Source organism: Buceros rhinoceros, unplaced genomic scaffold (assembly GCF_000710305.1).
Source record: "Buceros rhinoceros silvestris isolate BGI_N320 unplaced genomic scaffold, ASM71030v1 scaffold11173, whole genome shotgun sequence".
NCBI classification, from domain to species: domain Eukaryota; kingdom Metazoa; phylum Chordata; class Aves; order Bucerotiformes; family Bucerotidae; genus Buceros; species Buceros rhinoceros.
In genome coordinates this window covers 29,162-45,839 of record NW_010405486.1, presented here as the reverse complement: position 1 = coordinate 45,839, position 16,678 = coordinate 29,162, and the positions used below count along the sequence as shown (strand labels likewise).

Sequence of the window (16,678 nt, the reverse complement as noted above, 5' to 3'; positions counted from 1 at the left end):
GGCGTATAACCCACACACTTAGAATGGTAGAGGATGCGTTTGCTGGGGAAACGGAGGCGGCTGATAATCTGTGCTGGCCGTCGAAGTTAACTAGTGTCTATGGAATCCTTTGCAAACGATACGCGATGTTACTTCATGGTTGTCTTGATACATTAATAAAGAACAGCAGACAACTGTGTTCTTTTCCCTTCTTAAGTTTTTTTCCCTCTTCTCAAAGCACGTAATCCAGAGTCCTGAGTTTGGCTTGGCATAGGAAACAGCTGTTCTTACATAGCTTACATTCATACCTATCTCAAACTCTTGGATTTTTTGTGTAGTCAGAAGATGGAATTGGTACCAAGGAAATCCCCACCGTGGGTCATTCTACACCAGTCCCTGATGGAAAAGATGCCATGTCTATTTTCAGTTCTGCTCCTAAGACTGGTGAGTAAAAGCAATTTAATTTGTCCTGCAAAGCAAAAATACCCAAAGTTACGCATTAACATCTGAAAAGAGAAATCATATACTGAACATCTTATTGTGGCGTGAGAGCTATAGACAGCACCTGAGGCCGGAAAATCTTGGTTCTGCTTGTCCTGTTCATAACAACCAAAGTATTTTAGAATATTAAAATTGAGCAGCAGCTACCTTCGTTGTTTCCTCTTTGGTGCTTGCTTAAAACCTGGCTGCAAGGCTTTTTCTAGGCTCCGCGATAGAAAAGGGGCCTCAGTGATCCATGCTTGTCCCCTCTTCAGAGTGAGAAGTAAAAGTGAGAAAGGCACAGTTGTGCCCAAGTTTTGAACTTTGCTTCCATTTCTCATGAGGTTTTCACTTCCTTTTGACAGATACCCGGCAGGACAACGCTGCAGGCCGAGTTGGCTCTGGTAGCCTCACACAGGTGACGGATCTGGCTCCATCACTTCATGATCTAGATAATATCTTTGATAATTCAGATGAAGATGAGCTCGGTGTAAGTCTTCGTGGCACTAAGTATTTTGTAGACTTAAACAGTGGCCAAAGAAGAGGAGGAGGATGGAATCCTCGGGAGGAATGATTATCCCGCGTAGATAGGATAGAGTTTCTGGGTCGGTGGGCTTGGATTTTAACCAGGAAGAACTGCTGGCAAAGCGAGTTGTCCTTTCGGGAGATCCAGCAGAGAGAGGAGTCATTGCTGTGGTTCAGGATGTAGTTCAGGAGTATTGGGAGACCTCTCAGGTGACAGCAAAGCTCGTGTCCCCTGACAGTCACGAGGGGACCCTGTGTGGAGTAACCTGCTGTACAGCCGCCGCACGGGCAGGCTGGGAGAACACTTGCACGGCTAAAGCCATGCAGCTGCTTTACCAGCGCTTTACACCCAGCTCCGTGTCCTCAGCTTTTGGGGTTTGTTTGAGAGCGATGGACAGATAACCTCATGTCCTTAACTGGGGATTGGTTTCACACAAACTGCACCGAAGATGTCACGGGTAATACGCAAATCCACTAGAGGACAGTTCTGGCAGAATAAAAAAAGACCTTCTTCTGTGGTGTTGTCCTGCACAGACCTAATGTTCTTCCTATTTTAAACCTGGGTGTGTTGAGCTGCCCTGCAGAGCCTGTCTGTGATCTCCCTCGCGCTGTCGTGTCCGCATTGTCACCTTAGAGCAGTCCAACCACAGATGCAAGCAGATCGGTCACACTCATCTCGGGCTCGGTGTGTGGTTTGTGGGTATATAGATACATTTGCCTGTATGTACGTGACTCTGTGGGGGGGTGTGTAGACAGGCAGGTATTTCAGAGACTTTGTTTTGGTTTAGTGTTGAGAGAGGAAAAAGAAATCCAGGCTCTTGGGGGAAGTGGATGGGAGGGTAGAAGAGAACACTTTTTTCTTTCTCATTTAGATATTTTTCAGAATTTTTTTAACAGCGTATGAATTTTAATATTTTGTGTATTTTTTAATATGGTATGTGTTTATTCTGCTTTTAGGATGTATCACCGGCTCTTCGGTCCTCAAAAATGCCCACAGTAGGCTCTGAGGAGCGCCCTGTAGGGAAGGATGGTAGAACAGCAGTACCTTACCCACCAAGTAAGTAGCAGCACCCGGTCACCACTCTGACAGTTAAACTCTCCTTACGGCCGCTCTCCTGCCTTCCTGCCGGAGGCTTTAATGTCACTTTGTCAGGAGCAAGAGGTGGTGTGACTGCCTTTGTTCTGTGATTACCAGATGCCGGTATTAAAAGAGGATAAGCAGATGTTGATGAAAATATGGATGGTAATACAGACATGTTTTAAGGGGCCTGCTGAGAGTGGAGGTGCTCTTGTTTTGACGTGATTTTCTTAGACTGGAGGTGCAGGAGGGACGTGTTACAAAGCTCCGTTTAGAAGCTCTCCCCTCTGTTCTCAATATGGTATTGAATCTCCGTTAGTCACTTCCCGTTACCGTACTCCTCTTTAGGTATAAATCATCCTTCTTGTTAAAGAATTAAAGAATTCTAAATTCTTTAATTTAAGCTGTGACTTACCAATTGGCCATTACAGTACAACCTGTCTTGGAAGAAAATTGCATTCAGCATTGGACAAATTCAGACTAAAATCACCTTCAGGGTTTAATCAATTTTAATCATGCACTTCCACATCTGGAAGAGCTGGGTTCTAACTGAAGGCACGTTGTAGACCTTTTACAGATGGTGATGGTGGAAGTGATGCTTGTGCAGGCACTACACATGGACAAGGAAGCTTGTAGGAGTGCAGGAAACATAGGAATTTAATTTAGTGTGCTGAAAATGTATGAAATGCAGATGAAGGCAGTAGGGCGTTTTTGTAAGGGCTGTGCCAAGAGCTACTGCAACTGATAACTTTTACTCCCTGAGATACACACGGGCTTTCTTGTATTTCTTGCACCTGACAGTAGGTTGGAGCGAGGAGGGGGTCGGTCTCTTCTCCCCAGGAACAAGTGACAGGACGAGAGGAACCGGCCTCCAGTTGTGCCAGGGGAGGTTGAGGTTGTCCCTGAGGAACAATCTCTGTCCCGCTGGGCTTGTGCAGGCGTGTCGCAGGCTGCCCAGGGCAGTGGTGGAGTCCCCATCCCTGGAGGGGTTTCCCAGCCGTGTGGAGGTGCTGCTGAGGGACAGGGGGCAGTGGGGACCTGGCGGTGCTGGGGAATGGGGGCACTCAAGTAGCTTAAAAAGGGCTTTTCCAACCCAAACAGTTCTGTGATTGTATTTATATAGGTGGCATTTCTCTTGAGAGAGAAATGTGTGTGTGAGAGGAGAAAGGTGAGAATTTTTGGCATAATACAAACCAATCTAATTATGGATTACAAATGACTTAGTGGTGAGGAAGCAGAATGTTTGATTTTTGTGGCCGCTGTAAGCAGAAATCAAATCTCTCTGCAAATCGTTCTTTAATGCCTTCTCATTAACTTCAGCCAGTAACGAGAACAAATTGAGGAAAAGAAAAAAACCAGTCTGAGGGAGATGAGTCAGAGTTTTATGGACCCATAAAAGCTGTGCTGATTTACTGAAAGGCAGGAGTCTGAAGTACACGGAGATGGGATTTTGACAGGTTTAGTTGATCCATAGCTTTTTAAAATATGCAAAGCTTTTTCAAGCATGACACACATGCGAATGAATAACGATAGTTAGCCTGTTGCTGTCGGGTTGGGGGATTTTTTGTAATTAAACTTTTTTATGAATCTGCACTGCAGAATTTTGCTAACTAGAGCAAGCTTGAGTGTGAGAAGATGATACACTGTAGAGGTGTATGACATCAGTTAAATAGATCCACTCCGCTCTGGTTCGTAGCTGTCGGGGCGTAAGAGTATCTGCAGGGAAGCGAAATGCCTTGTACAGCATCGTAAAGTCCTACTGGCCGCCCCTGATGTTCGCCTCCGTCCTGTCTCCCTTTCTCCAAATTCTGAAGCAGGTTTCTCTGCTGAAACACAGAGGCAGTGGCTGATCCAGCTGCATCCTGAAGGTTGTATTTCATACTAGCATTGGGTGGAAAACAGTTTTTTCATTCTACTGATGCTGTTTTCAACATTAATTTATCCTGTATCAGGACAAGACTACGGTCTTTTAAATTCCAAGACTGAGAAAGGGGAAAATAACCGAGTTGCAATAATTCCTAGCCCGTTATCTACTCTACTGCAGGTTGTGCAAGACTTTGGGTTCTGCTTTGACTGTTACTACCAACAGAACTCCATGTTGAGAGGACTTCAGCTGCCTGAAGTCTAGAGAATTCAATAGACGTGCTGCCTCATCTCTGTGCTCCAGAGAACAGAACTCAGGTTTTGACCCTGTTAGGGCAGAGCAGAGACGCATCTTGAGGTTGCAGCATCCTAGAAACTGTGCTGTTAGTGAAGGTATTCACTCTATGTAATTTTAATTCCATCGCTTATTTCTGTCCTTTCCGTTAGTTTTTGAGAGTAGTACCATGTGTCACTGGTCTGGATTTCCATGACGCAGTGTCAGAAATCCACCTGTATTTACTGGTGAAAGTTGCATCATCTTTAGGCTGCAAAGTTACTGAATGCAGCCACGTCCGTGTGTCCCACCAGCTGGGGTTGAATGTACGTCTAAGAAGGGAGATGGAGTCGGGCTTTAGTCTATCAGAAAAAGTGTTTTAGAGGAGACACCTGTGGGATTTTACCCTTCTCCCGGTTGAGTATCTCACCAGTGCTGGTTGTGTCCAGAGAATACCTGTCCTGATGAGGTCAGGAAGAGACAGCATGTATTTTGGATTTTAAGCAAAATAAATATGGAAGCTGGTAGCCGGAAGAGAAAAGAGTGTAGCTGGGGAGAAAATACAAGATCTTGATCTTTTTCCGTTTTTGTTTGATTGCATTACAATTTATAAATCATTGCTGTTGAGGTTGTCTGGTTATTGCTTAAAGAAGAAAAATAAACAATGGATGATTAGATTACGTTCATTTACTGAGGACTAACGAAGGGTTTTTCCTGGTTTAATGTCTTATGATGCGAAATTATAATGTCATGGCTTCCATGACACTTGCCCCTTCAGGATGGCTGGCAGTCGGGTTCTTCAGCAGCATGGCCTGTGTTGGTGTTAGCCACGGTCTTCTCTTCAGGAGCTGTGGACCAAAGGAGACGACAGTGGCAGTATGTTGGGGGAAAACACAGCTGAGGGCTCGCTAATCTCCAAAGGCTCCTGGTTCAGGGCTCGTCGTCAGCCCTAAGGAAGGGAAGAAAACACGCTGGGGTGACATTTGCGTTCACGTCGGTTAATCTCTTCTGTTATGAACTATGGTTTTGTTTCTGTTATAATGGTACATAGACTCTGCATATCTACCAGGTTGTTGTTTCTGCTGAACAATAAGCTGTAAAGCGTCCCTAGGAATTAACTTTTCATCTAGATTTATACGGGTGTCAGAACTCTGCAGAATCTTTGCTAGGTTTCAGTGGATGAAATAAGAGCTCAGATTGAGTCAGAGCCCTTTGTTTTATTAGATTTACCCCAGAATCTTGTATTTTAGTGATTAACAGTGCATTATTTCATCCTGATTAGCTGTGGCAGATCTCCAAAGGATGTTCCCAACACCACCTTCTTTAGAACAACACCCCGCCTTCTCCCCAGTGATGAGTTACAAAGATGGAATAAGTTCAGAGACTGCGACTACCTTGGGAATGATGGAGAGTCCTATGGTCAACATGGTTCCAACACAGCTTGCTGAGTTCAAAATGGAGGTGGAAGATGGGTTAGGTAGCCCTAAACCTGAAGAAATTAAGGTAACATGCTAAAGATGTGGTATTTTTATAATGTCACCTGTGCAGGTTGTGATTTCTATAACAAGTCACGTGTACAGTGTGTGTGTAGCAGACTAACAGCTGGATCCATATAAAGTACAGATCAGGCTGTAGCTGGAAAAAACGTTCTTCTCTGGTAAAAGCACTTTTTAATTGTTGCCCTGATTTGGACTGTAGGTATTTTTCTTCTCATAATTTTGTGCTGGTAATGGTTTTGGGTGTTCTCAGGAAACGAAAGGTCTTGTGTGTGAAATGAGCCCTGTGCCTAATGAAAGAGTCTGTCTGTATGGGAGAACATCACCCTGGTGATAAGTAGCTGTGCAATGATTTCTTTCAGATAAGTTTTCTGTAGCACCTTTTATGTATAGCCCCTCCTTGCTGCCGGTCCCTGGGGAGGCAGCTCGGATAAAGTCATGCATGTGAAGGGCTGCCTGTTTCTCTCTGAAATGTTGCCTTTTTTGGTTAGGGTTGAAAGTCTCTGAGAAAGCCCAGGGGTTGAACTCGCTCTGTTTCTTCTTCAGCTGATGTTACTTCACAAGTGTTAAGGCCAGATGGGACCATTCTTATCTGACTTTCTGTATAACACAGGTCAGGTAATGTCACATAGTTACTCCTATATTGAGCCCTATAGTGTATCTGAGTAACGAACTGTTGTAACTGGGGACTCCACTGCTGGGTGCTGGTACTCACCGCCCTGACGCTGCATACAGAGATGTGTCCATTCTTCCATAGCATCGCATAAAAGACTTAACATAAGCACCGAGTGCACATTGGTTTGTACTTCATTGTGCCATCTCTAGCACAGGCTAAGAGGTGGGATAAAATCATTCTGCCTGCTTGTGTGTGCTGCATTACTTAACCTTCTGGGCCAGGTTTTGTCACTGCCGTCAGGAGTTATCGTTACCATATTTCCATGCGCATAGCCTGCGGGGGTTTTATTTAAAAACACACTTTTCCCTGTAGAGATACACATCACCTTCTGCAGCAAGCTCATTTGAACGCAGGTAATTAAAAGGGAGACACACAGCAACTCTGTCTCCCTGGTAGTCCCCAAGCCCTGGTTTTGTACCCTAATTCTTCCCTGTCCCTAATCTGCCACAGCCCTTCCTCTCCCCAGCACCACCTCCCTCCCTCACACTGGGCGCTCCTGTGAGCCTGGGAATGAAACAAAGGCTTATCTTCACACATCTGTGCTACTACAAGGGAGCGGTACAGGGCAAGGCAGAGCACTTGGGCAAGAAGTGGCTCTCCACCGCTGAGAGATACTGATACATCAGTTGATCTTAGTAGACATGATGCGGTCAGGAATGAGTTAGTAAATGTTCCTGCATGGCATTACAGTGTACCTTAGGCAGGCTGGGAGAAAAGCACAGGCCAGCCACAGGGTGACTCTCTCCATAACAGCTCTCAGCTTTGTCCCTGGGACAGGAGGAAGCAAAAGAGCTTGTGGCGCTCAGAGGTTATGTCCCCAGATTGTGATGAAGCGTGCCCAGTCAGAGCCAGGAGTTTCCAGCTCCCAGGGAAGCTGAGAGCCGCAGCGGGGCTGAGCTGCTAGAGGGCTTTTACAGACGGTTGTGTTGAGAGAGACCTGGCAGAGGGGAAGGGAGGTGGTCATCAGTGAGCCCCTCGTGAATCCAGCGAACCACCTGAACACGAGGCACATGTCACAAGTCTGCTTCGCTAGTGCCAGATCTTTTCTTCCTTCTGTCCTGACTTTGTAACACGAAGGCGTGATGAGAAAGGGATCTTCTCAGAGGCTCTGCTGAAGCGCAGCTGCCCCTTTGCCTTCTCTAGCTTGTGTATCCCCCAAGCTTTATACCATTACAGAAGTTCGAAATACGTTTTTAACAAGGTTTGTAAGACTTTGCCTTGCCACAGCCCCAGCTGGTTGGTTTCTTCTGTTTGTGCAGTGAACTATTTGCTTAAGACTAGGATAATTCGGGCCTGGGAAAAAAATCTGTATTGGAATGTGTTGAGCGGAAGGTTTTTTGAGTGGGAACAGTTCATAGGACGTCATTGATACTGAAGATATTTTAATCTCCCTCACAACCATTTTAGGAGCATTAAAATACATATTTCAATTCCGCCTGATGACATTTCCAACAGCACAGTCTACTTGCTTTTAAGTGTGTCCCGCCTGCTCATACACACCAGTGGGGAAGCAAGCGCCCCCCGCCATTGCTCATCACGTTGAGAACCTGCGAGGAGATTTCTTGTGCTGAGTGCTCAGCCGCTGAAGATAGGAATGCACACATCGCTCATCTCAGCGCTTTGCAGCGTGCGAGGGAAGCAAAGATCTAATGAGATGCTGAATACTGACATCGAGAGAGACTACTGTTCCTCTCTGAATGCTGACCTGCACTTTGCAGTAGTGCCTCAGAAGGACTAGCGCTTGTCTTCCGAAAGAAACTGGGAATAGCCCTAGAAACTCTGCCTGAAGTTCTTGTCATCATCCTCTGCAAACAAACATGACTGACAATGCCTGGACTTCAGTTTATTTCCATGATGTTCCCTGGATAGTTGATATATTTATATTTAATATTTGGCATGTGTTACTAGTTGGATCATATTAATCCCCATCATTATTACTCTGAGGCTGACTTAAGGCACCTAAGGTTTCTTCACCCTGCGAGTTGGCCTCTCTCTCTGCTGTCAGTATAGAAACCTTGCAAAGATTAATCTTTTAAGTGCCTAAATTAGGTGCTTAAAGTTTGGTAGTATGAAAATTGCACAGTGCGCTGCTCCCTGTGCAGACAGAGCTTACCTTAAATGAGTCCAGTCTAACGGTGACATCTCCTGCCATTGCGGGGGTACAGCATCTCAGTGTAACCAGGGGCCTCAGCTGAGTTTCCTCCAGGGCACTGCTCTGGAATGTTTTGTAGAATGAATAAGCGTACTTAAATTTGGAAAAAATGCACTTGTAGAGGGTTCAAACAGCACAATGGGTTTTAATTAAGAATAAATATCTAACTATAAAGAACAACCGCGCCATGCTCTTGTAAACAATGTCACTTGGATGTTACAGGATTTTTCATACGTGCACAAAGTTCCGTCATTTCAACCTTTTGTGGGCTCCTCTGTATTTGCTCCGCTGAAGATCCTGCCAAGCCAGTGCCTCCTACCTCTGAAGATACCAGATGCCTGCATTTTCAGGCCTTCCTGGGCTGTTCCTCCTAAAATTGAACAACTTCCTTTGCCGCCTGCAGCCACTTTCATTAGAGATGGCTACAAGTAAGTACAGCTGTGTAGGTATGGGCGTGACAACTAATTTCCTAAAATGGCTCGTTAATTAAAATGTTTGCATATATTAACAGTGTTTTACTGCCCACCAGAACCTGCAAATGTATTTTAAACCTTTTGAATTCATTGTCTGAGATCAAAAATGTGCTGGCAGTAGGAAGAGCAGCCCTCGGAACTCGGTGGTGTTACGATTTGTGTCCGCTGCACTCTTAGTGCTTTTAAAAGAACAGGAACATGTACTTGAATTAATTGCAGTTTCTGATACCATAAAACACTGCAGTTCAACACCAGGCAGAAGTGTTAGGGAAGGAAACGAAGGCTCTTCACCTCTCGCGTCCCCGTGCCCCGTTCCAGTGTCCAGTTCTCCAGCCTGCAGTTAGGCTCCTGTTCGTACCTCTCCAGTCAGTGTGATGACCTGGGACCCTGATGCTTTCTGAGGGCCCTTAAAATTTTGCCTGGACCTGTGACAGCTCTTCTCCGTGTTCTCCTGTGAGCTCTCCCAGATGGAGCTGCACTCAGACAGATGCTGATCGGATGCATGCTCTCCTCTCCTTCCTAAATGCTTCCTGAAGGTGCCGACTATGAGAGTGCTGAGACCTATAAGTGACGACTGCTATTACATTTAAAAGCCTGTATTCCCGACTCGACTCTCAGAAATTAGCAAGGTTATGGAGATTTTTTAAAGCTATCAGAATTGGCACTGTTAAATTAATAAAACCTCTTGAAAGGCATGAGGGTCTCCTGTTGCCCTGTGTTCGTTTCTAGAGGAAGCAGCCCATATCTGTAAATCATCTGTAAATCCTTTAAATCAGTTCTTTTCCAGCTCCAATGGATCCTTCAGTGTTCTCAAAAGAATTGCAAAAAAGAAGCTGTAAACCCTTGAACAGTACCTAGGGATCAATTTAATTCTCGTTGTTTTCATAATACTAACTGATTCACCAGGCCTGAGCCCGTTATTAATTTCAGGTATTTGTTGGGAGGAAAAAAAACCCTTTCATTTTCAGTGTAATCCAATTAGAGGGAAGATGATTACTGCAGGCTTCTGACGGAGCGCTGATTGCCAGTCAAGGTTTCTAGGTCACCTTTTCTTACTAGTCTGGGGCGTTCAGTGTACTTCGGGTTCAGAACTCCCTCAAACCTTTGTTCCTGGTTTTTTTCTCTCTTGCTCCGAGTGGGACATCCTGTAGTCCAAGGTAATAAAATGATGCTGTGGAATAAGGTCTTCACTGATTTCCTCTTCAGGTCACTAGTGATATGTGAGCCTGAAAACAGTGCTCCTAAATAACACAGAAAACACACAATCAGAACAGAAACGGGAAACACGGAAAGCAAAACCTGTTTCCTCTCCTTTACCAAGAGATTCCCTGAGTTCTTACACTTTGTCCTTGCCCAGTGTGTCACGAACGTGTCAAGAAACAGGAGCAGCTTATTAGCAACCTGGAAAGGGAAAAGTTAAGATCTTACCCTTTTGATTGGCCCCTATTATTACCTGTTTCTTGATATGAGTCATTCCAAAGAGGAGACAGATCTTATGGAAACGTACAAACTGTTCTTTGGTGACTTGAATTTGGCAGAAAATGACAAAACCAGAATAATAAAAGCCAGTCATGACAGGAAGTGACCCCAAAATAGGACTCTGAGCTTTACTGGACTGCGTTTGTAATGGGATGTGTCACCTTGTGCTGCAGACTGCGCAACCCTAAAGGAGTATCTGCATTCGCAGCAGCAGAAGTACCGTTACCAGTCACATACCTCCACGAGGCAAGAGCATATCTGAGTGCCTCCTGCATGACTTCCAGCAGCCACTCCAAGGGATGGTTTCTACAGCAAAGTCAGATTCCTAGGCCTCTGAAATGTGTTCTTCGTTTTCACTAATATGTATCTCTTCACAGATAATTGCATTTAAAACTAGAATTCTTTCTCTTTTCCCTAAAAGAGTTACAAGTATCCTAATACCTTAACTTGATATCTAGAGATTCTTCTCAAGAGCATTTGAGTTTTAGGCCATTGGAATAATCTTTAAAGGAGGACTAAGTGCCTGAGCTGATACTGTTTTATTTCCCTGATAAGAAACAGCAGTGCTCGTGATAAGAATTACAGATGTAGTTGAGAGACAGGAGTAAAAGGTTCTGAGCAGAACATGTGTTTGTTCTTTACTCCAGGAGCAATGAATCCTTTTTGCCATCTCCTTGTATTTAAACATAAGCGTTAACAACACCAGCCTCATGACCAAGCAGTTTGTGCTGGTGTTTGACTCTCTCTCCTGTATTTCTTGCAGCAATGTGCCTAGTGTTGGGAGCTTGGCTGACCAAGACTATCTTCAGATGAACACTCCTCAGATGAACACCCCAGTGACGCTCAGTAGTACTGCTCCGGCCAGCAACAGTGGAGCAGGAGTTCTGCCGTCACCAGCAACTCCCCGCTTCTCTGTCCCTACCCCCCGCACTCCCAGGACACCACGGACTCCCAGAGGTGGGGGTACTGCGAGCGGGCAAGGATCTGTAAAGTACGACAGCACAGATCAGGGTTCACCTGCGTCCACCCCTTCGACAACACGACCGCTCAACTCTGTGGAGCCAGCCACTGTCCAGCCCATCCCCGAAGCCCACAGCCTGTACGTCACCTTGATCCTTTCAGACTCTGTGCTCAACATCTTCAAAGACCGTAACTTTGACAGCTGTTGTATATGCGCCTGTAACATGAACATTAAGGGTGCGGATGTCGGGTTGTACATCCCCGATTCGTCCAACGAGGATCAGTACCGCTGCACCTGTGGCTTCAGCGCCATTATGAACCGCAAGCTGGGTTACAACTCCGGGCTCTTCATCGAGGATGAGCTGGATATTTTTGGCAAGACCTCAGACATTGGCCAAGCTGCAGAAAGACGACTAATGATATGTCAAAGCAACTTGATCTCTCAGATGGGAGAGGGAGCTAGAAGGACCCAGGAACCTCCCATGAGCCTCCTCCTCCTCCTCCAGAATCAGCACACGCAGCCTTTCACGTCGCTGAGCTGCTTGGATTACATGTCCTCCAATAATCGCCAGACGCTCCCCTGCATGAACTGGAGTTACGACAGGCTGCAGGCAGACAGCAACGACTCCTGGATGGAATGCTTCAACGCCCTCGAGCAAGGCAGGCAGTACGTGGACAACCCCACCGGTGGGAAAGTGGACGAAGCCCTGGTCAGAAGTGCCACTGTCCACTCCTGGCCTCACAGCAATGGTATGGCTCTCAAAAGATCCCTTCTTCTTTCTTTGAATATTTTGTGACTGCTGTAAATTTGTTTGGAACTTGCCTATCGCGAGCCACTTAATGTGGGAAATGATACGCATAAAAATATTCTAGAAGTAGGTTTCTGAAATCTTTACAAATGACTTCTAAAGCACCAGTAATGCAGTCATCCTTAGACTTAGTGATCTAAATTGTGAGAGAGTCTGTGAAGTTCACAAATCTGAAGCAGACACGGAAAACAAAGTGAAGTATTGGGGGGAAATGCAGAATTATGGGCCCTGGGTTTTGGAGAAGGGTATGAGCAGTCAGCAGAAAAGAAACGCTTGGCGTGAAAGTGCCGCCAAGGAAAAAAGTGAATTTATTATCAAGTGTTAGCTGTTTGTGTGCTGCAGATGCTCTGACTTACGAACGGAGCTGGACAGGGGCAACAGTGCCAGGTGTGTGCCAGGGACTGTGGTGCCCGCTTCACTTCAGTGAGGTTTTCATGAGGAACCACTTGAAATACCGTTAAGCTAACTGAGCTGCACAGATTTTCTGGGCATTGTGAAGGGTAACATGGAGGAACAATAAACCAAAAAATGTTGCTACCTCAAAAGGATTCTTCCTGTTCTGACTGACAATGACTGATGCTCCCCTGTCGTTTGCAGTGTTGGATATCAGCATGCTCTCCTCCCAGGACGTGGTGCGCATGCTGCTCTCGCTGCAGCCCTTTCTCCAGGATGCCATCCAGAAGAAGCGGACAGGAAGGACCTGGGAGAACATCCAGCATGTGCAGGGACCACTCACCTGGCAGCAGTTCCACAAGATGGCAGGACGGGGCACCTATGGTAGGTGTTTTGTACATGCCCACGGGTAAAGTGAAGGCAGAGTTCTCCAGAAATGGGCACTTTCTTCTGGAGAAAGGCTAGAACCAGTGGGCTCCCACACAGCTTTAAAATGCCCGACACGGAGTTTGAAGCACGTGCTTGAGTACCACAGTGGAGGTTTTACCCTGCCAGACTGACGATGATTTACAGAGTGCAGAAACACTGGTGAGAATTGAGTCCCTGTCTGCAGCTGTGTTTGGGCTAGTCCTGAAGCGAGCTGCTCCCTGAAGCAGCAGAGGAGCTGTTAAAATCGTACCCAGTCTCCAGGGGGGAGAGGGGTTTCCTGAGCTGTACGAGCGCACAAAAAGCAGGAGCACTTTCTCCACAAAGAGGTTTGCTGCTTCTAAGGTTTCCCGTAGCCGTAACAGGATGTTTCAGTTTAAGTGTCTCCGGGCTGGCAGTGACATTTCTGGAAAACACAAACTACAAACGGTGCACATTTGTGTAAATATGTATTTCTCACCTGCAGTTCGCGCTGAACTGACGCAGCCTGGTGTCGGGTTTTTCCTGCACTTCCATCGTGCTTTGCTCGGTTTGCTCCCTGTTGCTATTTGACATGTTGCTGCTTTCCCTTGTGGTAAACAAGGGGGACAACTTGTGGTAACTGCTTGTTACCTGTTGAAAGCTCTCGTGCTTCACAGGATGAATAATCTAATAAAAATCTAATCATTTTCCCAGTGTTGGTAACTTGAAGTTAGGATTTGCCAATTGACACCAGAGAATAAAACCAAAATTACCATAGAGTAAGTAGCAGAGCCTCTGATGTAGGTCTGATACTTTTTACCGAGCGTTGACTTCTTACTGAAGTTGGATTCTATTCTGCAGAAACTACAGGGTCTATTTCTGCTGAAATTTTTCCACAGTATTTGTTCCCCTGAGCAGTGTCTGGGAGGTGGCATGCTGAACTGGGTGGCAGTCCCCTCAGCTGGGACACTGCCTGCAGAGAGGAGCAGGAGGCCATCTTTAGATGCTGATGGCTTTGCTCAGTGTTCCCTACCTGGGAATAAGTTTGCCTCACCATCTTACTCAGAAATTCTGCACAACCAGGTGGAGGCGGATGAGGAACTGTCAAAGCAGATGTCATGCATTTTTATTATTACTTCAGATTGAGGAGGAACTCGTGAGATGTGGTTGTGGTTATGACGAGGTAAAACCAGGAGAGGAAGCCTTGGGAAGGGCCATACGGGTATTTACACAATACCAGAAGGTGTTTTAGTGCACCTCTGGGACAGTTTAAATGGCGCTTGGATCAGCTCCCTCTGCTTTGGCTGACTGAACTTCGATTTTATGACATTTCTTAAGTATGAGAAAGATTTTTTTCCAAGGAAAAAGACTGCCAGAGAGCATGGTTTATCAGGCGTGATGGAGCCTCGATACCTGTTTCAACACTTGTCAAAGAGCCAGGAGACACTGCGTGGCGAGGGACTAGTGACAGCCGGTGTTCCTGTACAAGACCCCCCTTCTGTACAGCAGAGAACCCACTGCAGTTAAACCCCTTCTAACACTTTCTCTTTTTGTCTCTTTGAAGGCTCTGAGGAATCCCCTGAGCCGCTTCCGATCCCGACTTTACTAGTGGGTTATGACAAGGACTTCCTGACAATCTCTCCGTTCTCCTTGCCGTTCTGGGAGAGGCTGTTGTTAGACCCATACGGGGGCCATCGGGACGTTGCCTATATCGTGGTGTGTCCAGAAAATGAGGCCTTGCTCGACGGAGCCAAAACTTTCTTCAGGGACTTGAGTGCTGTATACGAGGTTGGAAAGAGGAACCACTCTGAGTTATTTCTTCTTAAGTGTTATTTCTGCTCTACTGCGTGTTCACTGGGAGAAATATGTGGGGGTTAAAGTGACAGTTATTTGAATAAGGATTTTTTTCATTTTGAGGACTTTCTGCACTTTCAGAGTCCAAGGATAGTTTCTAACTGAGTGACACTGATTCTCTGTGCCCGTTGGGGTAGTTGTTGCCACCTGCTCTTTCCAGTACACATACTGGTATTGTGCAGAGGGTGTAACGCTGGTATTGGTACAGTTGCAGCCTAACTTAGGAAGGCCCAACCAAATCTAAAGAGCAAGAAGCAGATTAAAGAAGCTGTTGCTTTCTAGTAATTGCTAGGCTGGAGATTTCAGTAATAGAATTTCTTTCTTAGCGTGCACGCTGTGTACTGCTGACCGTGTAAGATCACTGTGTCACCGTGGTTCTGCTGTGCAGGCAGTAGGTAAACGTAGCCTTTTACTTTTATATTAAGCAGCACCAGATGTGTGCAGGTAATAGAGGGTTTACGCCACTAACCAGTCTGCAGGACTTACTCGGGTTACAACGTTTCTGCTTTCCTCACCAGATGTGTAGACTTGGCCAGCACAAACCAATCTGCAAAGTGTTACGTGATGGGATTATGCGGGTGGGAAAGACTGTGGCACAAAAGCTAACAGACGAGCTCGTGAGCGAATGGTTTAACCAGCCTTGGGGCACTGAGGAGTGCGACAATCATTCCAGACTCAAACTTTACGCGCAAGTTTGCCGGCATCACCTAGGTAAGTCTACTGCGGCGCGAGCGGGGCTGTTTTGTTTTCTGTGTGCATTCGCAGTAGGTGGAATTGGGGCTTTTTCTTAAGATCTGTTTAAGAATCAAAAAGGTAGTAAGAGGCTTTATCGTAATTTCTTAATCCTTCCATGTTAACTTTGCCTGCTTCAGAAAGTCCTGTCGCTGTTTATCAGTCTGGTGATCGTGTCGAGATTCAAAAGCCAATTCTTATCTCTTTAGAAAAGTCAGTTTGCTGTAAGACATTTGTATGTCTTAAAGGTGTTCCACACAAGACCGAACATATAAATTGATCTGGTCTATGTGCTACTGACATGGACCATCATGCCAGTGTGACAGAGTGATGTGCATGGTGCCTTCACGCTTAGCGTGCATTTAGATGAGGCGAGTTCGCTAAAACTCTGCAAAGGAAGAGAAGAGAAAGTAGCAGTATCCGGGGCTGGGGCTTCAGTCTGCTGGGGGCGGGCGCTTGGAGCCACGCTACCCTGAAGGCATGGTCTCCTCTGGACCACCCCAAAACAGTGACACATTTTAGAAGATTAGCCTCTTTTCTTTTCTTTTTTTCTTGGTTATGGCAACCTGCCGCATTTGTTCTTCTGTACCTTAATGTCAGGTGCGCTTGTTTCACAGGGGAGTGTGGAATCCGAGTGTATGGAAGGGTATGAAGTTTGCTGGGGTAGTGTTAGAAGGCTGGTCCCAGATGAGTCCCTGGGCTCCTGGATTTCATCCGGGAGAGACAGGGTTGTTCTGGTCCAGAATGAATCCAGAGGCACCGTAATGTGTTGCGTGTGCATGACCAAGAAGTGGGACCTCAGCACAAGACACAGACCCACCCAAAACGTCATGGGAAATAGGTGTGCTGAGACAGCGCTGGTCAGCGGACAGGCCCTGAGCACAGAGCACCGGCCACCTAACTGCTCCAGCTGACACGTGCAAACGGTTCTTCTGTTTAAAAATAGCCAGGAACTTTTAAGTGGTTTCCTGCAAAGTGCTCCCTGCCTTTGCGCTGAGAAAGGTGTGCCAGTTCAGAACACAGCTCGCTTCGAGGACTGGAGATCTGGCGTTGGAAAAAAGCTTAAAG

At 46.1% G+C, this 16,678-nt stretch overlaps 1 protein-coding gene across 1 annotated transcript in view; it reads left to right on the top strand.

Annotated features, from left to right (window-relative positions):
• The window catches only part of MED13L (mediator complex subunit 13-like), a gene marked incomplete at its 5' end in the record, with an annotated part of 94,508 nt that overhangs the window by 56,232 nt on the left and 21,598 nt on the right, over positions 1 to 16,678 (top strand). Inside the window, 9 exons of the mRNA XM_010133764.1 lie at positions 318 to 423; positions 825 to 949; positions 1,942 to 2,041; positions 5,482 to 5,702; positions 8,746 to 8,951; positions 11,239 to 12,185; positions 12,842 to 13,021; positions 14,589 to 14,812; positions 15,397 to 15,589. Of these exons, the coding sequence (XP_010132066.1) occupies positions 318 to 423; positions 825 to 949; positions 1,942 to 2,041; positions 5,482 to 5,702; positions 8,746 to 8,951; positions 11,239 to 12,185; positions 12,842 to 13,021; positions 14,589 to 14,812; positions 15,397 to 15,589 (2,302 nt within the window). The remainder of the gene's footprint in view (positions 1 to 317; positions 424 to 824; positions 950 to 1,941; positions 2,042 to 5,481; positions 5,703 to 8,745; positions 8,952 to 11,238; positions 12,186 to 12,841; positions 13,022 to 14,588; positions 14,813 to 15,396; positions 15,590 to 16,678) is intronic.